Source organism: Saccopteryx bilineata, chromosome 5 (assembly GCF_036850765.1).
Source record: "Saccopteryx bilineata isolate mSacBil1 chromosome 5, mSacBil1_pri_phased_curated, whole genome shotgun sequence".
Taxonomy (NCBI): domain Eukaryota; kingdom Metazoa; phylum Chordata; class Mammalia; order Chiroptera; family Emballonuridae; genus Saccopteryx; species Saccopteryx bilineata.
Genome location: NC_089494.1, coordinates 5,929,665 through 5,951,790, shown reverse-complemented (window position 1 = coordinate 5,951,790; position 22,126 = coordinate 5,929,665). Strand labels below are relative to the sequence as shown.

The 22,126-nt window shown below is 46.4% G+C and overlaps 1 protein-coding gene across 4 annotated transcripts in view; it reads left to right on the top strand.

Annotated features, from left to right (window-relative positions):
• DGKD (diacylglycerol kinase delta) overlaps positions 1 to 22,126 on the top strand; it is a 123,783-nt gene that overhangs the window by 24,941 nt on the left and 76,716 nt on the right. For 3 of the 4 annotated variants that reach the window (XM_066281069.1, XM_066281070.1, XM_066281067.1), the window contains exons 2-3: positions 8,873 to 8,983; positions 10,982 to 11,062. In XM_066281069.1, coding sequence (XP_066137166.1) covers positions 8,873 to 8,983; positions 10,982 to 11,062 — 192 coding nt within the window. Of the gene's footprint in view, positions 1 to 6,903; positions 6,933 to 8,872; positions 8,984 to 10,981; positions 11,063 to 22,126 lie in introns of those variants that run through there. The other variant, XM_066281071.1, reaches the window with a different exon arrangement.

The following is a 22,126-nucleotide window of genomic DNA, read 5'->3' as shown; positions in this document are numbered from 1 at the left end:
CAGCTCTTTGGGGGGATTTGGGCATTATATTTGGGGCCACTTTCAGGCTTTTCTGCTTGTCCTTCCTCATATACTGGGGACAGAAATGAGGATCTCCCCTTCTCTCAGTGGAACCTTTAATGACAGCTGCTTTGGGATATGGTGGCTTTAAGCTCAGTAGAACGGCACTGAAGGAGGAAACCAGGGTAGTGGGAAAAGGGAAATTATGTCCTCTTGATTGGCAAGAAAAAGGCAGTTCATTTTTTTTTTAAATAAGTTTTCGTTTTGGGGCCTTTAGGGAAAACCACATGTGGGGTGCTTCTGAGTCAGATTGATGGCACCCGAAGTGGGGCCTGGCTCTGCAGAGTTGGGAGGAATTCTTCAGCGCAGCAGTTAGCCAGGGCCTTGGCCCACCCTCCCCTGCTGGGGGTTGGTGCTGTGAAGACACTGGTGAGTGCCGTGTTCACTGTGGCTCTAGGGGTGCAGACTTCCTCAACTTCTGATAGGCTGTGATAAGAACAGGTGGTAGGCAGGTTGTCAGTAAGTTGCAGATACTTCTGATCCAGGAGGAACTAGTGGGTGGTGTCGTGAATTGATGAAAGAATTTGATTTTGCCTTATTGATTTGAATCAATTTGTCAGTAGACTTGTATGCTGGTTTCATTCTGCTAACACATATTTCTGGTCTTCCCTTTACTGTCCTGTGGCCTCACATGGGTGACTTAATTCTTCTGTCACCCAGTTTCCTGATTTGTTAAGTGAGAATATTATTACAAATCTCCAAAATTGGTGTGAGAATTAAATGGCTCATATATATGTAATAGATAGGATGAGTACTCAGTGTTTAAAACTGAATGTGTTGTACATGCTTTATGTTTTGTGAACAAATTATTTTTTTGATTTTTTCCTGTTTATGAATTATGGTCTTTATCAATTGTAAGTCATAGAACAGGGGTCGGGAACCTATGGCTCATGAGCCAGATGTGGCTTTTTTGATGGCTGCATCTGGCTTGCAGACAAATCTTTAAAAAATAATAATAATAACGTTAAAAATATAAGACATTCTCATGTATTACAATCCATTCGTTTCCTACTGCTCATGTTCATGGTTGCGGGTAGCTGGAGCCAATCACAGCTGTCCTCCGGGACAACACCAAATTTTTATTGGATAATGCATAATGTACATGGGTCGTTGTATGGCTCTCACGGAATTACATTTTAAAATATGTGGCGTTCATAGCTCTCTCAGCCAAAATGTTTCCCGACTCCTGCCATAGAAGAAGGTTTGAGATAAGATTAAGGAGGCTTGACATTTCTTTTGTGGTCTGTTATTAGCGTTTAACCTTGAACATATTACTCTGTTTCTTGGTAACCGTTTTTTTGATTTGTGACTTGGAATATTAGTGTCTGTTTCATAAACCACAAGTGTTTGTTTATTAAGAAGGCAAATAGATATGAAAAGTGCTATGCAAATTTAAGGTAATAATTTTTTCTAGCTTCTTTTCACTGAAACATTCTAATAGTTCTTTTGTATATTAAATTTTTATTGCTAATTTTCCTACCTTTTTTCTGACTTTGTGAATGTGGATAGTGGTGTCTAACATCGTTAGGTCTATGTCATTTTTTTTGTTGAAGGACTAAAAAAGTTTAAGGATAAATGGATGGCTGAAGTGAACATTTGGCTAAATTTTCACTCCTTCTTTTATTTTACCCCTCTTCCCCTTTTATGACTGTCTCTTCTCTCAGGCAGGTGTGGTCAGGAAAGTGTGGAAATTCTCACCCTCCCAGGCACGAGACACTGACATTTATTTGTTTACTTATGACGAAGCAGCACACTACATAACTGAGTTGTAAAGCGTGTAGTAAGCTGTGCACGCACCTGCCAACCCAGCGGAGCACTGGGGGCCACTCGGGGCTCCTCTCTGTCAGGCCCTGAGGCTCAGTGTCCTTCGGTCACTGTTCTGCTGCCTTCAGGGCGTGCCTTCTGTTGTCTTCTTTGAGATAGTTTTTTTCCTCTGTTATTTTGCAGAGGTTCTTAGAATATTCTGGATGTATACTCTGGCTGTTGGCAGTTTCGCATGTGCCTTCTCCCAGAACATGTGTTTGTGAAGGTGTCTGGTGAACAGAATCTCTCAGTTGGGACATAGTTAGTTGTAGTTGTCTTAGAGCAGAGAAACACTTCCCGTCCCAGAGTTATAAGGAAACTCCTGTATCGTCTGCTGGCGCGTTTAAAGCCTTGCCTATTGCACTGGCTCTGTAGTACTCCCGGGAGTGACTTCTGTCGGTGGTGAGGCCATTGCGTTTTCTCCTTAGACAGTCCGTGTTTCAGCCCTGGTCCCTGACTCGTCTCTCTGCTTCCCGGACTGGGGATGCTGCTGCTGTCACACGTCTCGATTTCAGAGCTCTCTTTGCGCTATCGTTGATCCCCAAGTTCTACCTCCAGTAATATGCTGTAAGGCACAGTTATAGCAGTATTCTCTGAAGCAATGTTGATAGTGCTGAGTGGGGAGCATTCTGAATGTTCCAGCAATGGAATGAGGCGATTGGTGTGTGCACATCAGTGCAGTGAAATACTCTGGACGACAAAAGTATGCTTACTAATATGGAAGGGATCTGACAGTATGTATGTATATAGCAAGACAAGAAAAATAAGAAGTTAAAGTGTGGTATGTCGTCTGACTCATGTTTTTTTTTTTTTTTTTTTTTTTTTTTTTTGTAATTTTCTGAAGCTAGAAACGGGGAGGCAGTCAGACAGACTCCGGCATGCGCCCGACCGGGATCCACCCAGCACACCCACCAGGGGGTGATGCTCTGCCCGTCCAGGGTGTTGCTCTGTCGCAACCAGAGCCACTCTGGCGCTTGGGGCAGAGGCCAAGGAGCCATCCCCAGTGCCTGGGCCATCTTTTGCTCCAATGGAGCCTCAGCTGCGGGAGGGGAAGAGAGAAACAGAGAGGAAGGAGAGGGGGAGGGGTGGAGAAGCAGATGGGCGCCTCTCCTGTGCGCCCCGGCCGGGCATTGAACCTGGGACCTCCGCACGCCAGGCCGACGCTCTACCACTGAGCCAACTGGCCAGGGCCCTGACTCATGTTTATAAAAAGTTGATGTGCCTGACCAGTCGGTGGCGCAGTGGATAGAGCATTGGACTGGGATGAGGAGGACCCAAGTTTGGGACCCCGAGGTTGCCAGCTTGAGCGCCGGCTCATCTGGTTTGAACAAAGCTCACCAGCTCGGACCCAAGGTCGCTGGCTCAAGCAAGGGGTTACTCGGTCTGCTGAAGGCCCGCGGTCAAGGCACACATGAGAAAGCAATCAATGAACAACTAAGGTGTTACAACGAAAAACTGATGATTGATGCTTCTCATCTCTCTCCGTTCCTGTCTGTCTGTCCCTATCTATTCCTCTCTCTGACTCTCTGTCTCTGTAAATAAATATCTAAAAAAAAAAACCCCACAAAACCACAAAAAAACAAAAAGTTGATGTTTGAGTTAAAAAACAGCCATTCAGTGCACTTTGACCTGGCTCTGCTCTGGGTCAGGCCATGAGTCTGCGATAGCAGGTCCTCCTCTGACTCCAGTACCACTTACGACGTGCTGCCATATTTACATGCACTTGGTCTTCCCAGCACGCTTCCTCACCTCCCTGGTTTTCTGCTCACTCTTCTCATCCTCTTTTTGGGACTCCTGTCCCCTGTCTGTGCCGAGGTTGGTGTCCAGGGGTTTCTGGTTGGGTCCCTGGGCCTCAACCTCATTCCTTCTCCGTGGGGACTGCGTTGCGGCATCTCCTCCGTTAAACTGTCTCTTACCATCTTGGCTGTATGTCTGCAGCTGGCTCTCCACGCAGCTCGCCATGGGTCCGCAAGGCTTGCAGAGCCAGGCTGTCTAGGACGGAGCCACGTCCTCCCGTATGAGGCTCCGGGAGTCACCCTGGAATTCTGTCTTGCTTCTCTGCTCCATTTGGGGTGGGTCTTCCCTAACACACCTGCCTGTGCCAATGCCCCTTCCTCTCGGGTGCTCCTCGCTGCTGGCTGCCCTTCCACGAGAGTTACAGGAGTGTTCTTTCTGCCTCCAGGTTTCTCCCTCTTTTTGCTCCCTACTGTGGCCAAAATCATCTTCTAAAGCAGGGGTCCCCAAACTTTTTTACACAGGGGGCCAGTTCACTGTCCCTCAGACTGTTGGAGGGCCAGACTATAAAAAAAACTATGAACAAATCCCTATGCACACTGCACATATCTTATTTTAAAGTAAAAAAACAAAACGGGAACAAATACAATATTAAAAATAAAGAACAAGTAAATTTAAATCAACAAACTGACCAGTATTTCAATGGGAACTATGCTCCTCTCACTGACCACCAATGAAAGAGGTGCCCCTTCCGGAAGTGCGGCGGGGGCCGGATAAATGGCCTCAGGGGGCTGCATGCGGCCTGCGGGCCGTAATTTGGGGACCCCTGTTCTAAAGTGTACATTAGGGAGATGCCACCCCTTGACCACCTAAGTCACAGGCCTGGTAGTCAGTGATGTGCACCTGTCCCCCACCTTCCTGGCCCTCTGCCTGGCCTACTCAGACCCCTGCTTGTCTTCTGAGACCTGCTCCGTGACGCCTTCCCTCTTGGGGGATTGCTTCCTCCCCGGTTTGAGAGCCCCTGTAGTCCTCAGAGCCAGTGCTTGTGGTGGAAGGGGCTTGATGCAGGGAGGGGCTCCCGTTGCCTTTCCAAAAAGCAGCACCCCTCTCTGCGTGCCTGGGCCCACACAGCCCCTTGGAGACGAGGTAGCCTGGTAGGCAGGTGGGTTTGACCAGGCTCCTGGTCCCGTTTTCACCTTTTCCTGCTGCCCGGTTGAAGCCTCTTTTAAGGTCATTGCCGAGCTGCCTTCCTCCTGAGCCTCCCCTGCAGCAGGTGCTGGGGCGGTCCACCTGGGCCAGACACTGTCTGTCTGCTGGGATGGCGGTCTCACCTGGGCCAGACACTATCTGTCTGCTGGGATGGCGGTCTCACCTGGGCCAGACACTGTCTGTCTGCTGGGATGGCGGTCTCACCTGGGCCAGACACTGTCTGTCTGCTGGGATGGCGGTCTCACCTGGGCCAGACACTGTCTGTCTGCTGGGATGGCGGTCTCACCTGGGCCAGACACTGTCTGTCTGCTGGGATGACGGTCTCACCTGGGCCAGACACTGTCTGTCTGCTGGGATGGCGGTCTCACCTGGGCCAGACACTGTCTGTCTGCTGGGATGGCGGTCTCACCTGGGCCAGACACTGTCTGTCTGCTGGGATGGCGGTCTCACCTGGGCCAGACACTGTCTGTCTGCTGGGATGGCGGTCTCACCTGGGCCAGACACTGTCTGTCTGCTGGGATGGCGGTCTCACCTGGGCCAGACACTGTCTGTCTGCTGGGATGGCGGTCTCACCTGGGCCAGACACTGTCTGTCTGCTGGGATGGCGGTCTCACCTGGGCCAGACACTGTCTGTCTGCTGGGATGACGGTCTCACCTGGGCCAGACACTGTCCCCTGGGGATGGCGGTCTCACCTGGGCCAGACACTGTCTGTCTGCTGGGATGGCGGTCTCACCTGGGCCAGACACTGTCTATCTGCTGGGATGGCGGTCTCACCTGGGCCAGACACTGTCTATCTGCTGGGATGGCGGTTTCACCTGGGCCAGACACTGTCTGTCTGCTGGGATGGCGGTCTCACCTGGGCCAGACACTGTCTGTCTGCTGGGATGGCGGTCTCACCTGGGCCAGACACTGTCTGTCTGCTGGGATGGCGGTCTCACCTGGGCCAGACACTGTCTGCTGGGATGGCGGTCTCACCTGGGCCAGACACTGTCTGTCCCCTGGGGATGGCGGTCTCACCTGGGCCAGACACTGTCTGTCTGCTGGGATGACGGTCTCACCTGGGCCAGACACTGTCCCCTGGGGATGGCGGTCTCACCTGGGCCAGACACTTGTCTGTCTGCTGGGATGGCGGTCTCACCTGGGCCAGACACTGTCTGTCTGCTGGGATGGCGGTCTCACCTGGGCCAGACACTGTCTGTCCCCTTGGGATGGTGGTCTCACCTGGGTCAAACACTGTCTGTCTGCTGGGATGGCGGTGGCACAGGGCGGTGCTTGGGCTCTGGCTGAGCACTCATCTGGGAGTCCAGCTGGGGTATTTGCTTCCTGTGCATTTGGATGTGGGTCAGTGCTCACATTCTCACTTGCTACACTGATTGTCAGGGCCTGTGTGTGTCACAAATCTGTCCTTATCCTAGTGGTAAGGAAGGTGCCCTGGATTACTTGTGGGACAGAGTTGGCCCTCAGAGTTGTGCAAACAGTGAGGCAGGACGCTTCTGAGAGCCTGGCCACCCAGCAGGCCCTGAGTAAGCTGTGCTTGAGGCCTGGTGCTGGCTCCAGCCCTCTGCCCTGGGGGTGAGGAGGGGCCCTGCCAGCCAGCAGTGTTTCCTGTGGGCACCTGGTCACAGGCTGCCTGATGCAAACTCGCAGATCATTCAGAGGTGTTATGTTCTTGACCACTTAGTTCATTGCTTGTGACTGAGTGTTTAAAAATATTCTGCAACGTATCTATAGTATTCACAAGCAGCGAATCAGGAGAAGAAAAGCAGTTTCTGAGAAAGCTTCAAAGAAATACTGGTTTTATCTCTTCCTCAGCCTTTTCCGCTGAAACCCACCAGTCCTTTTCTGTGCGCTCTAGTTCTATAAATAGCACAGCGCTCTCCTTGGGTAGCCCATGATCAGTGCTCATCCGCTTTCTGAAAGATGTGTGTGTGTGGTGGCTTTTGTTTTAATTTTGTTTTTCTTATGTGTGAGATGCGTAGCAGGACATGCACGAAAAAATCTAGCATTTATCCTTTAAAGATAACATAACTTTTCTGGGTCTGTGCTTATTTTTGTTGTTCTTTTTTAAAATTTTTTAAAATTTGCGTTTAGGAAGGAGATGGAAGTGATTCCTCCCCCAGCAGAGGTAAGAGGATGTGTGGGCGAAGAGGGTGCCTGTGTCTGAGAGTGAGTCCCGTGGGGGCGACAGGAACGCCGTCCTGCTGTGGGGTGCCAGTCTCGGTGGCTCCATTCTGCTGTGCGCAGACCGCTGTCCGTGTCTCTGCGGAGCACATTGAAGGGAGCGGCGCCACGTGTCCTTGGGTCTGCAGAGATGGTGAAGAAACAGCCCGGAGGTTCTGCCAGCTGCAGACTGGTTTGTGTCTCTGCCTGGGGGCAGCCTGGTTCTGGTTCCGCCCTTGTTCCCGCACTTGTGAAAAGCCAGACTTTTGTTCAGTTAAGGGTGGAGGTGTCAGACTCTGTGACTATAGTTGGTGCATATCTTTCTTGACCATTGGGTGATGTTATGTTCCTCTCTTCTTCTGGCGCAATGATCTGGGAGAGCGGGTGACCTCACAAGAAAGGTGTCCATCACGGAGTGGGAAGGTGGGTTCCTCAGTAGTTTTTCTCCTGGGCTGATTCTCTCGGGAGTTGGAGAGCATTGCTGTTTGTCCCACTCGGCTGGCCCCATGGCACGGCTTCCATCACACCTGGCCTGTGGTCGTGAGCCAGCATGTGCCCAGGAAGCTCACAGAGGGGACGTCCCATAGCAGGGGTGGGAGGGGAGCATGCAGTCTGCATTCCCAGGACCCGCTGGGCTGCTGTGCTGCTGGGGGAGGGGGTGCTGAGCACAGCCAGGTGTGGGTGGTGCGTGTAGGCCAGAGCCCTTCCTCCAGCATCCTTCTGTGGAGCAGGAAGCACTGCATCCCACGTCCCGCTGCCCCACCCTGGTTAGGAGTGGGCTGATGAAGGGACCAGACGACCGGTGCTCCGCTCCTGCTTACTGATGCATTTGGGTGACGGGAGGTTTGTGTGTCTGGTTTCATCTTATGTCATCTAAAGCCCACGTGCTTTGTACAGATACTTTTTTAAAAAGTGAGTTAAAGTGCAGAGTTATGTCAGATTAGGTAATTAAACAAAAGCTTCTCTGAACGAATATTCTTGTCCTTTAACAGAATCTTTGTGCATTCTGCCTCCATCCCATGACGAGACTGCATGTGGAATGGACCTCTCTGTGAGGCGGGTGAAACATGCAGGTGCTGAGAGCCAGGCCCAGTCTGCTGCGTCTGCTGTAGTAGATTGGACTGTGTTAGCGGCTCCGAGGGGTCTTACGTGGCAGTGACTAAACAGTTCTTGGAGTGTTTAGGTGTCCAACACATAGATACAGGTGAAGAGGAGCATTTCCAGGAGAGGCTGTGCCCTACTCTTGGCTTCCATTGAGACGAGGTGACTGGGCTGTGTCCACCTCTTGATTCTCTTAATAGAACTACTGTTTTGGGGTGGACTGATCAGATTTACAAGACGAGATGAGTTTTAGTGACGTTGGCTGGCTGCTTCTCACTAACGGTGTGGGTAGACACATGTGTCAGCCTGTGAATAGGGGTGAGGACTGAGGGGGGCACAGGTCTGGAGCTGTGCTGAACCCCACAGCAACCGACATTGACAAGTTTTGGCAACAGGATCCTGAGAAATGGCAGGCGGCCAGAGAACACAGAGACAGGGCCAAGAATAGCTGAAAAATACCGAAAGCTGAAGCTGGAGAATGCCCTGGCCCGGGCTGCTTGCTGGGGTCCCTCTAGTCTCCTGCCCTTTTCTGTGCTCCCCCGGGTGCGTCCCGGGCCCACCGTGGGCCTCTGAGACCCTCGCGTCTCAGGCGTGCCATCGCTCCACAGAGAGTTGTGTTAGCCCGCCCCAGGCAGTCCACTCGGCCAGTCCCCAGGTCAAGGTCGGGGTGGAGTGTGAGAAATACTTGTTAGGCTGTCGGCGGTTGGAACCCTGAAGGCACCAGACCATCAGTGTGCAGTCTGGGTGGACGAGTGCAGGGGGCCGTGGGAACACGCGCTCATGAGTCCGTGTCTGTGCTTTCAGACCGTCATCAAAGAGGGGATGCTGACCAAACAGAACAACTCCTTCCAGCGGTCGAAAAGGAGGTACTTCAAGCTGCGAGGGCGAACGCTGTACTACGCGAAGACAGCGAAGGTGCGTGCTGTGCAGGAAACCTCACGGGAGAAAAGCATCTGGGACCTGCGGGGCGGATTTGGGCGCTGGGTCCTCATCTGGGGAAACCTTCAATTCTTAGCTGCTTCTTCCAGAGAGTTTTAAATACTCCAGGGTGCTAGGTTTTAGTTGTCTCAAGCCATTAGAGCTTATAAACATTTTTTTTTAGCGGGTGAGAGAGATAGAGAGAGAGAGAGAGAGATAAGGAGAGAGGGAGAGAGAGAGAGAGACAGGAAGGGAGAGAGATGAGAAGCATGAACTCGTAGTTGTGGCACTTTAGTTGTTAATTGATTGCTTCTTATACGTGCCTTGACTGGGGAGCTCCGGCTAAGCCAGCAGCAACCGGGGGTCATATCTATGATCCCATGCTCAAGCCGGTGACCCCATGCTCAAGCAGGCGAGCCTGCACTCAAGCCAGCGACCTCGGGGTTTTGTACCTGGGTCATCAGCATCAAAGGGACCCCAGCAAGCAGCCCGGGCCAGGCTTAGCCACTGTGCCACCACTGGTCAGGCAACATTGATTTTTATTCACTTCTTTTTATGTCATGTCACCAATAGGGAAGGAGAAATGTCACAGAAATAACCATATTACAGCTGGATAGCTTTCTTACAGGAAGAGTAGGGATCACAGGCATATACATGTCTTACTATGGATTAAAGTGTCTTTTTAAAAACACTTTATTGAGGTACAATTGGCATACAGAAAGCGGTAGGTATTTAATGTATACAACTCGATGAGTTTGAAGATGAGTATATATCTGTGAAAGTAACGGAGAAGTAGTGTTGAAATGTGTCAGGCTTCTCTGTGTATGAACAACAGTTCTTTATCTCTGGGCTCTCTGGCCCGCACCCTTGCTTCTGGGTGCCCTCTTGCAAGTCAGACTGCAAGCTGGGGTCACGGGGCAGATGCTGGTGAAAGAGGAGGGGCCAGCGAGAGTCACAAAGTTACCGCGTATTTCAACATGGGGCCTTACACGGTGCAGACACCTGTGTGCTTGCAAAGCTAGCTGTTGGTAGTCTGAACAGTAGTTTTATATCAGTATTACTGCCAACACTGATATTTTGGTGTTAGGAAGAATTTGGAATCTGAATCATTTGCATTTTGAGATGTATCCCTTAGAGAGTTAGTGCATTAAAATTTGAAACTGAACAAAGCAGCTTGTTGAGAAAGAGTTCTGACCACATCCCTCGTTTAAAAAAAACCCTTGTAGTTATTTTAGTTCTGTGGGGATAGGGGCTAGGGGAGTATTACTTAAAAGGCTGAGTCTCTTTTCTGAGTTATTGGCATTTCCTCCAGGGGTTCCCTGTGGAGTCCTCTTAGAGGGGCCATAGGGTAAACGGGGTGGGGACTGTGATGCGTGTTTAGGGGACAGGAAAGGAGAACGGGTGGGTGGTCTCCGGGTCAGGGCCTGACGGCCTCTCTGCAGGACTGGATTCCACATGCCGGGCTCGCTTGTTCTCGCTCACAGCCTGGTTTCTTCTCTTGGGGGCTCCCCTCCGCCCCTAGAATCATTTATTTTAGTGGGGGCCTTTCTTCCAGTGTGCTTACTAGAGAAGCAGAAGTGAGATCAGAAGATCTCAGTGCAGACCCCTGCTTTCTCAGGTGGACCCTCACCCTGTTAAAGGCATATTTCATATTTAAAAGTGAAATGATGGTGTTATAGAAAATAATTAAATTTAAAAAACAGAAAAAATAAATAATGCACATTATTATTATTATTGTTGTTATTATTTTGTCCACTAAGGCAATCTCTAATGAACTCCCTGGATTAAAAAAAAATCGCAGAGCCATACCTGTGGCTAGAGTGGGGCACGGGCCTGGGGGGCGGCTACAGTCGGCGTTCACTTAGTCAGCAAGCCTCCAGTGTCCGGGCCCTGCGTGAGGTGGAGGAGAGAGGCGGACAGCGCGGGCCCAGGGCTTGGGAAGGCCTCTGGGTGCCTTAGCTGCACGCTGACCATGGTCCCTGTGTCTCCCCCTAGTCCATCATATTTGACGAGGTGGACCTGACAGATGCCAGTGTGGCGGAGTCCAGCACCAAAAACGTCAACAACAGCTTTACGGTAAGACCCTGGGTGCGCACCATTCCTGGTCCGTCGCCACATCTGGTTGGCCTTCTTCATTTGAACGGATGTGGGAGCAGTCCAGGTTTTATCCTTTTCGCTCTGAAGGGAACGATTCCTGGTAAATTTCTAATTTAATGCTAAAAATAGTACTGTGGTTGGAAAATAACTGAGAATTTGGGATGTAAACACAGAAGAATAAGAGGATCCAAATGAATTTTTTAACATGTTGTAATTTTACATTTTTCTAACAGTTTTACACAGAGGTCTATTTTTCATGGATTATTGTAGAAAATTTGGAGAATACAGAAAAATATGTTGATACAATTAAAAAATAGCCATAATTAGGCCACCTCAAAACATAGACTGTTGATGTTTTGGTATATTTTTTAAAATATACTTTTAAAATTACCCCCCAATCTATAAAAATGTTCTTGAGCATTCTTTAGGAGTTTTAAGAGCACAGTCATGTGTACGACCTCACAAGAGCTGTCTTCATATATCTACCGTGAGATCAGAGTGATTCTTTTGTGTTTACATTCTTTTTCTCTTGACAGTTTATGGTGATCATTTTCCTATGTTGACGGAGCTAAATATTCATTATAATTCATTGTTGTATAGCATTTCTTGTATGACTTTATAATTTTGGCTTCAAGGGCTGACTTTAGAACCTACTTGTATAAAATATGACTCTAGTATTAGGAACTGAGTATTTAAAAATAATTTTCTTTTTATTATATATAAGCTATCTCATCTAGAAATAAAATAGGCTCCCTAATTTTTTTTTCCAATTTTTTATAACAATCAAGGTAGGTCATTTTCTTCACGTTTAAGATCTGACATTTTAGATTAGTGTTAGTTTCAGATACTCATGTCATTTATTTAATGATGGATTGACTAGTGATGTTGCTGAGAGGAATTTGATTTTCCTTTCTCCATTTAAATTTCCGATTTGTGTTGATGTAACTAACTACTCTTGGTTTTGCTTTGTGGCTTATCGAATTAGCTTTTCCTGATGGTTTCTCTTACTTTATTCTTCATTTTACTTGGAATATTTTTAGCTTTTGCTCCATGAATTTAACTGTTTACTTGGTGACTGGGAGAGACATCTTAAACCTTGTAAATGATTTTAGAGTTGAACGAATAGGTGTTGAATTTCATTGAAATGATCTGAGCATTAATTTAGATGACCATTTTGTTTTTAGGTATTTGTCCATTTCCTAGTAGTAATTTATTTTTGTAATGTTGAACTTTACAACCAAAATTTTGAATTTTGAATTTTCCCATCCATGTGTGTGCTTTTCTTTGGTGTAGGAAGGTAGCTTTTGTTGTGTTTCAATTTCAGAGTTAAAATAGCACCATAAAATTCACTTAGTAGCCTGACCTGTGGTGGCGCAGTGGATGGGGCACCAACCTGGAATGCTGAGATCACAGGTTCTAGGACCTGGGCTCGCCTGGCTGGGGCATGTGGGGAAGCAACTACTCTGAGTTGATGTTTTCTGCTCCTCTCTCTTCTCTTCTCAATAAATAACATCTTTAAAAAATTTTATTTAGTAATTTGTTAAGATTTTGTGTGCTCTAGAACATTTTATATAACTTTAGAATTGATTGTTTTTTGAAAGTTTGAGAGAAGTAACTTTAAATTATCTGTCATAAAGTCTTTTCTGGAATGTAAGTCTGTGAATAAGCCTAAAAGATTTATTTTTGCTTTTTGATTATTTAGGCTTTTTTATTTTATGAGTCTCTCTCTCTCTTTCTCTCTTTTTTCTGCTTTTTTTTGTTTTTTGTTTTGTATTTTTCTGAAGTGAGAAGCAGGGAGACAGACAGACAGACTCCCCATGCGCCCAACCAGGATCCACCTGGCATGCCCACCAGGGGGCAATACTCTGCCCATCTGGGGTGTTGCTCCGTTGCAAACGGAGCCATTCTAGCACCTGAGGCGGAGGCCATGGAGTCATCCTCAGTGCCTGAGCCAACTTTGCTCCAGTGGAGCCTTGGCTGCAAGAGGGGAAGAGAGAGACAGAGAGAAAGGAGAGAGGAAATGGGATCCGCAGATGGGTGCTTCTCCTGTGTGTCCTGGTCGAGAATCAAATCCCGGACTTCCACACGCTGGGCCAGTGCTCTACTGTTGAGCCAGCCGGCCAGGGCCTTGAGTCTATTTTTTATAATTTACTTTACTATTTATTCCACACCTTAAGTTTATTATTATTATCTTTTAGCAAGGAAGAGGGACAGACAGACAGGGAGAAAAATGAGAAGCTTCAACTCATAGTTGAGGCAGTTCAGTTGACTGCTTTCTCATATGTGCCTTGACTGAGGGGCTCCAGCTGAGCTAGTGACCCCTTGCTCAAGCCAGTGACTTTGAGCTCAGGCTAGCGATCATGGGGTCATGTCTGTGATCCCACGCTCAAGCCAGATGAGCCTGTGCTCAAACTGATGATCTTGAGGTTTTAAACCTGGGTCCTCAGCATCCCAGGCTAACACTCTATCCATTGTGCCACCAACCTGGTCAGGCACACACCTTCAAATTGAGTAACATGTATTATTTGCTCTTTAAACATCTGTGTCCCTTATTAGATTTCCTGTGGCATTTCTAACTTTGTTTAGCGTTATTTTTGTCAGATTTCTTTTTTAAAAGTTTTATTTATTGATTTTAGAGAGAGAGGAAGGGGGAGGAGAGAGAGAGAGAGAGAGAGAGAGAGACATTGATTTTATTGATCTACTTATTTATGAATTCATTGGTTGAGTCTTGTATGTGCCCTGACTGGGGATTGAACCTACAACCTTGGCATATTCAGACAGTGCTAATCAATTGAGCTATCTGGCCAGGGAGGGCTTTCTTGTTTAGATTTCGTAAACCCTGTCTTTTTTTAAATTCTTTTTAAGAGAACCAATTCTTGGATTATTGGTCAATCCCATTTATTTGTTACTAAATTCAATTTCTGCTTTATATTTAGTTTTTTTCTGTTTTTCACAATTTTTACAAGCTACTTATTAATTGGTGTATTTTAATTTTCCTATATATAATATAATAATATAGAAAATGAAAACATGAGGGACTCTGAGTGCTTTCTAGTTACTTGCCAAAAGTTGTTTTTTGCCTAGTAGAAAAATGTTATTAAAGACAAATTATTATTTTTTGATCATTCAAGTTATTGAAGAAAAATTTTAAGTATATAACTATAACTAGGAAATTTGAAACCATCTATATTCCTATTACCCAGTATACATAGTAATATACTTTGGTTTATGTTCCACCAAATACATTTGATACAATAGTTTTTAACTTTTTTCAGTTAATTTTTTCTCTTATCTTATAATAGCCTTCAAAATCTTATAGTATTACATCATTTAAATGTGTGTGTTTATGTATCCAATCTCTGTGTGAAACATTTGATTTTTTCCCTACCATAAATAATGTGATGTACACTTGTGCACAGATCATTTTAGGCATGTTTTTGATTATTTCCATGGTATAAATTCTTAGAAATGGAATTCTACTTGAGGTAGAAAATAGAAACTTCTAAAAGGCTTTTGAAAGATAAATGAGGTACCAATACATGTTACAGCTTTGGGTGACCTTGAGAATATTATGCTGCTGAAAGAACCAGACACAAATGGCCACATACCCTATGATCCATTCACGTGATCGTCCGCAGTAGGCAAATCTGCAGAGACAGGAAGTAGATGGGGCGTCTCTAGAGGCCGAGGAGGAAGGACTGCTGCCACAGTGTGCAGGATTTCTTTTTTTTTTTTTTTTTTTTGAGGGTGACAAAATGTTCTAAAATTAGATATGGGTGATGGTTGCACAGCTGTGTGAATGTACTAAAAACCACTGAATTGTATACTTTAACAGGGTAAATTAATTATATGGAAATCTATCTCAATAAAAATGTTATGGAAAAATAGTGTGGCACTTTGGGACTACACAACGTACTGTGCGGCTTTGTTGGCCTGATCTGAGAATGAACCACCCTGTGTCTTCGGAGGGCCAAACACTCGACGTCCAGACGTCCAGATGCGGAGTCTACCCTGCTGGAGAAGCCTCCGGAACGCTGTTCCTGCCGCGTAGGCGTGGGTGGTTCCCGGCCCTCTGGCAGAGGCGCTGTCCTTCACGTTGACGTTTCGTTTTCTTTTTTTCTTTTTTCTTTTTTTTTTCATTTTTCTGAAGCTGGAAACAGGGAGAGACAGTCAGACAGACTCCCGCATGCGCCCGACCGGGATCCACCCGGCACGCCCACCAGGGGCGACGCTCTGCCCACCAGGGGGCGATGCTCTGCCCATCCTGGGCATCGCCATGTTGCGACCAGAGCCACTCTAGCGCCTGGGGCAGAGGCCACAGAGCCATCCCCAGCGCCCGGGCCATCTTTGCTCCAATGGAGCCTTGGCTGCGGGAGGGGAAGAGAGAGACAGAGAGGAAAGCGCGGCGGAGGGGTGGAGAAGCAAATGGGCGCTTCTCCTGTGTGCCCTGGCCGGGAATCAAACCCGGGTCCTCCGCACGCTAGGCCGGACGTTTCGTTTTGTTAGTGCTCTAGAGCCGGACAAGTGAGAGGACAAGAGGAAGGCCATACCGAGGCCCCCAGGTTCAGGCTGCTCACCTCGTGAGTCACCGCGATGGCGTGTGGACTGTGGAGATGAATGGGAGGGGTGTGGTGCTCAGTGCCCCCAACCACGCTTCCTCAGCATCAGTGAGGTCCGGCCACTGGGGCTGCAGGCGACACAAAGATTTTCTTTGCTTAAGATTCACGCTTAATGTTCTGTCCTGTCTCTTAGCCCTGGTAGTATTTACTCTCCGACCTCTGACCCTGCAGTTGGCTGCTGGGCCCTGCAGGAGTCTCTCTGCAGGTGCGTCTCTTCCTTCGGTGAGCCGTGCCCTCCTGGGAAGAAGCAGCCCGTGCTCAGGGAGTGAGGGCGGAAGGAATGAATGAGTGAGCCTAGGTGCACTTCCTGGAATATCTCATTTGGTTTTCCAGCTATTGCAGTTGTGATTCCCAGACTATAAATTGTACTGAAATTGCTCGCCTGGTACAACCAACCAGTCAGTGAAAGCTGCTGTTACCATGAATCGGCCAACAGAAGGGAACCTTTATAGCCGTAGACACGAGTCAATCCGCTCCACGTTAGAAAAGACTCCGTTTTTATTACTCTCCCAAATGGCCAGAGAACTGTCCCATAGAGCAGTAGGGACTCTTGGAACAAGAGACTTCCAAGAGAGGTTGGAGGGGCCCGGGGGCGAGGAGAGGATTTGAGATGGCTTGGTGGAGGAAATGGCACGAGCGAGTCTTATGTGACTTGATGGATCTGCCTGTCCTGTTCTTTAAGAGCAGAGTCAGCTGGGTTGAAGCTAACGACACAGAGCTGGCCTCTGGATTCCTGACAGGCAGAGCCGTGCCAGAGGGCACTTGGAGAGGTGGGGAGGACAGCAGACAGTGGGCTGCCCCCTTACGAGGCCCAGCACACAGCAGCATGAGGAAAAAGGGGGATTCGCTGGCTTCGTGACCCAGCCTCTGTGGTAACATGGAATTGTGTGGTTTTGATGATTCAACATGCTACTACTAATCTATGAAACTAAAGGGTATTATTGCCAAATTACCCTTAGAAATATCAACAAGGCTTCACACAAGTGCTTTTTTTCATCCTTTTACAAACACCATGTGTTCACATTTTAGAATATTTTTGCCACTTTGATAGCTTAAAAATGGTAATTTGTTTAATGATCAGAACGAGGTAAAATGTTTCTCAGTCCATTGGCCATTTGTGTTTCTCTCTTTATGGATTGCTTTTTCATGACTTTCAGATCCTCAGCCCTGTACTGGGAGGGTTCCGAGTTACCTTCACTCTGTCCTCGTGGGCTGAAATAGTTTTGGTGCTTTGTCTTTTTTTTATACTAGATTTCATACACTAATAGTGGGCTGAACTTTCCAGGTAAAATGTTTTTTGTTGTGTAACATGTTTTAAAATTATCCTCAGCTTTAGGATCACAAAATTTACAGATTTGTGCTGAAGGTACATTTTTACTCCCATCATTTTTCAAAAGAGCATTTCTTAAAGCAGTATTTCTGTATTACTGAAACTATATATTTTAAATTAAAATATGACTTCCATACCAAAAAGTGTATAAATGCGACTGTAGAGCTTGTTGTGTAACCGCCACACAGCCCATGTGATGAGAAGTACCCCGTTCCCGAGAGGCTCCCTCCCCACCTGTAACCATAGTCCTGACTTCTGATACTGGAGATGAGTTCTGACTGTTTTAGGTATTTATGTAAATGCGCTCATAATGCATATTCTTTTGTCTCTCTTTCTGATGTATTTCCTGATTTGATGATACTTGGCAGAGTTTTCTAGTTGTATTATTACTGATTTCAAGCTTAATCCTACTGTGATCAAAGAACATACCTTTTGAAATCATTGAGACTATGACTTGTGGGTTTTTATAAATATTACATGTGCATTTGAGCAGAACTTGGATTAGGTAGTTCTTTATGCAGGTGATTAGAAAAGAGGCTTACTCATTTTTCTCAACTCTTACAACTTTTATTTTTATTTTTTGAGAGAGAGAGAAAGAAAGACAGGAAAGGAGAGAGATGAGAAGCATCAACTCATAGTTGTTGCACTTTAGTTCTTTATTGATTGCTTCTCATATGTACCTTGACCAGGGGACTCCAGGCGAGCCAATGACCCCTTGCTCAAGCCAGCAGCCTTACACTTCAAGCCAACGACCTTGGGCTCAAGCCAGCGACCTTTGGGCTCAAGCCAGCGACCTTGGGATCCTGTCGGTGATCCCATGCTCAAGCCAGCCACCCCACACTCAAGGTGGTGAGCCTGAACTCAAGCCAGTCACCTCAGAGTTTTGAACCTGGTCCTCAGTGTCCCAGGTCGATGTTCTATTCACTGCACTAAGACTGGTCAGGCTCTTATACTCTTTTAAAAAAATATATTTTATTTATTGATTTTAGAGGGAGGAGAGAGAGAAAGGTAGGGGAGGAACAGGAAGCAACAAATTGTAGTTGCTTCTCCTATGTGCCTTGACCAGGCAAGCCTGGAGCTTCAAACCTGTGACCTCAGCATTCTGGGATGACACTCTATTCACTGCACTGCCACAGGCCAACTTTTATACTGTTTAAAGCAGGGATCCCCAAACTGCGGTCCCCTGAGGCTATTTATCCGGCCCCCGCCGCACTTCCAGAAGGGGCACCTCTTTCATTGGTGGTCAGTGAGAGGAGCATAGTTCCCATTGAAATACTGGTCAGTTTATTGATTTAAATTTACATGTTCTTTATTTTAAATATTGTATTTGTTCCCGTTTTGTTTTTTTTTACTTTAAAATAAGATATGTGCAGTGTGCATAGAGATTTGTTCATAGTTGTTTTTATAGTCCGGCCCTCCAACGGTCTGAGGGACAGTGAACTGGCCCTCTGTGTAAAAAGTTTGGGGACCCCTGCTTTAAAGAATATTTTCTATTCTCTTTGTCATATATATATATATATATATGGTCTGCCGGAAAGTTCTGTTTCTATCACAAGTTTCGACACGTAAGCACATGTTTATTTGGCGCATGTGTGCCTCTGTGTTTTTATCACTTAATGTATACATACTGATGTAGCAAATTAACTAAAACATAGTTGATTTACGTTAGTCTTATGTGTGAAGCGATAGTGTACCTATGGCTACTGATAAAGTTCATTTACGCCACTGTAATTTTTACGAATTTCAACAAGGAAGAAATACTACAGAAGCATGTCTGTTGCATCCACCATATTCCCCAGACTTAGCACCCTCCAACTATCACTTGTTTTTGTCCTTACAAAATTTTTTGAAGGGCCTGACCAGGCGGTGGCGCAGTGGATAGAGCTTTGGACTGGGATGCAGAGGACTCAGGTTTGAGACCCCAAGGTCGCCAGCTTGAGCACGGGCTCATCTGGTTTGAGCAAAAGCCCACTAGCTTGAACCCAAGGTCGCTGGCTCCAGCAAGGGGTGACTCGGTCTGCTGAAGGCCCACGGTCAAGGCATGTATGAGAAAGCAATCAATGAACAACTAAGGTGTTGCAACGAAAAACTGATGATTGATGCTTCTCATCTCTCTCTGTTCCTGTCTGTCCCTGTGTATCCCTCTCTCTGTCTCTGTAAAAAAAAAAAAAAAATTTGAAGGGCAAAAAATTCAAAAATGAAGAAGATATTGAACAAGCACTGGTTCAATTTTTCGCATCAAAAGATAAAATATTTTTCAAAAATGGGATATACAAATTGCCCTCATGCTGGCAAGAAATCATTAATAATAATGACAATTATATTATTTAATAAAGTTTATTGACGGTAAGAAAAATTTGTATTTTGTTTTATTCCAAAAATGGACAACTTTCCGGTAGACCATATATATATATTTTTTATATATATATATATATATATATATATATATATATTTTTTTTTTACAGAGACAGAGTCAGAGAGAGAGGGATAGACAGGGACAGACAGACAGGAACGGAGAGATGAAAAGCATCAATTATTAATTTTTTGTTGCACATTGCAACATTTTAGTTGTTCATTGGTTGCTTTCTCATATGTGCCTTGACTGGGCCTTTAGCAGACCGAGTAACCCCTTGCTCGAGCCAGTGACCTTGGGTCCAAGCCGGTGAGCTTTTGCTCAAACCAAATGAGCCCGCATTCAAGCTGGTGACCTCAGGGTCTTGAACCTGAGTCCTCAGCATTCCAGTCCGGCGCTCTATCCACTGCGCCAGCACCTGGTCAGGCTATATATTTTTTATTGCTGTCTTTATTCAGATGTTGTTCAGGTCTTTTTTGTCTGCTGATAAGTACATCTGTTGAATTATATATGTCTGTTATTATCTTTCAGCTCTAGAATTTTTATAGAGAGAGAAAGAGAAAGGAGGGGAGGGAGAAAGAAAGAAAAGCATCCACCTGTTGTTCCACTTAGCTGTGCACTCACTGTTTGCCTCTTGTATGTGTCCTGACCGGGATTGAACCTGCAACATTGGTATTTTGGGATGATGCTCTAACCGAGTTAACTGACCAGGGCTCAGCTCTAGAATTTTATCTGATTTTTAGAAAAGTTTTCTAGTTCCCAGCTGTATAAAGCATATTTATTTATTTAGAGACAGAGAGCGAGTCAGAGAGAGGGACAGATAGGGACAGACAAACAGAAAGGGAGAGAGATGAGAAGCATCACTTCTTTGTTGCAGCACCTTAAAATTTTTATTTATTTATTCATTTTAGAGAGGAGAGAGAGAGGGAGAGAGAGAGAGAAAGAGAGAGAGAGAGAAGGGGGGAGGAGCTGGAAGCATCAACTCCCATATGTGCCTTGACCAGGCAAGCCCAGGGTTTCGAACCGGCGACCTCAGCATTCCAGGTCGATGCTTTATCCACTGCGCCACCACAGGTCAGGCGAGCAGCACCTTATTTGTTCATTGATTGCTTTCTCATATGTGCCTTGACTGTGGGGCTACAGCAGAGTGAGAACCCCTTACTCAAGCCAGTGACCCTGGGCTCAAACTGGTGAGCCTTGCTCAAACCAGATGAGCCCGCGCTCAAGCTGGCGACCTTGGGGTCTTGAACCTGGGTTCTCTGCGTCCCAGTCTGATGCTCTGTCCACTGCACCACTGCTTGGTCATGCTAAAGCATCTTTATTTTGCAGTCTGTGTCTGGAAACCCAAATATCTGGTTCTTCTATGGGTCTTTTTTATTGTCTAGTTTTTCTCTTGGCTCTTGTTCCTCCTGATATGCCTGTTAATTTTGGTTGGCAGACATTGTTGGAAAAGTTGTAAGGATAAATTTATGCTCAGGATGGCTTCCCTCAGAGAGGATTTACTTTTGCTTCTGGGACATGGTCAAGGTAGCAGCAGATCTTGTTAAATCCAGTCTGTGACAGAGCTGATTTGAATGTGGGTTTAGTTTTTCTGATTGGCTGGTGACTTTTTTCATTGTCTTTGCCTATGTGGGATACTGCTTTAGGACCCTTGGCTGTAAGAGTGTTGGGCTGTGAATTTTAGTGTTTTATTCCCCATTCCCCCTGCCACTAGTCCTATGGTATTTCCAAAAGCTCTTTCAGCCTCTCGCTTTCACTTATTTATTTATTTTTTTTTAATGATGCTCCTTTTTTTTTTTTTTAATTTTTTTTTATTTATTCATTTTAGAAAGGAGAGAGAGAGGGAGAGAAGAGAGAGACAGAGAGAGAGAAGGGGGAGGAGCAGGAAGCATCAACTCCCATATGTGCCTTGACCAGGCAAGCCCAGGGTTTCGAACCGGCGACCTCAGCATTTCCAGGTTGACGCTTTATCCACTGCGCCACCACAGGTCAGGCCTCACTTATTTTTATTTATTTATTTTTTTTGTGGCAGAGACAGAGACAGAGAGAGGTACAGACAGACGAAAGGGAGAGATATGAGAAGCATCAGTTCTTTGTTGCAGCACCTTAGTTGTTCATTGATTGCTTTCTCATATGTGCCTTGACCAGGGGGCTACAGCAGAGCTAGTGACCCCTTGCTCAAACCAGCGACCTTGGGCTTCAAGCCAGTGACCCCGTGTTCAAGCGGGCGACCTCGAGGTTTCAAACCTGGGTCCTCTGCGTCCTAGTTTGTTGCTCTATCCACTGTGCCACTGCCTGGTCAGGCTGGTTTCCATTTACGAATCAGAAGTTACTTTTTTTTTTTTTGGTATCTTGTCATTCTGTAATATTTATATGTATCTGACATTGAGATCACTGTATAAGATTTTGAGAAGTTGTTACTTAAAAGATAGTGTATTTACCATAGAGAATAAAGTTGGGTCTTGATCCCAGTTTATAAAATTTGTTATTCAGATCTTTCTGTGGTCTTATTATTATTACTTTTTTGTGTGTTTTTCTGAAGTTGGAAACGGGGAGGCAGTCAGACAGACTTCCGCATGCGCCCTACCGGGATCCACCTGGCTTGCCCACCAGAGGGCGATGCTCTGCCCATCTGGGGCATTGCTCTGTTGCAACCAGGGCCATTCTAGCGCCTGAGGCAGAGGCCATGGAGCCATCCTCAGTGCCTGGGCCAACTTTGCTCCAATGGAGCCTTGGCTGC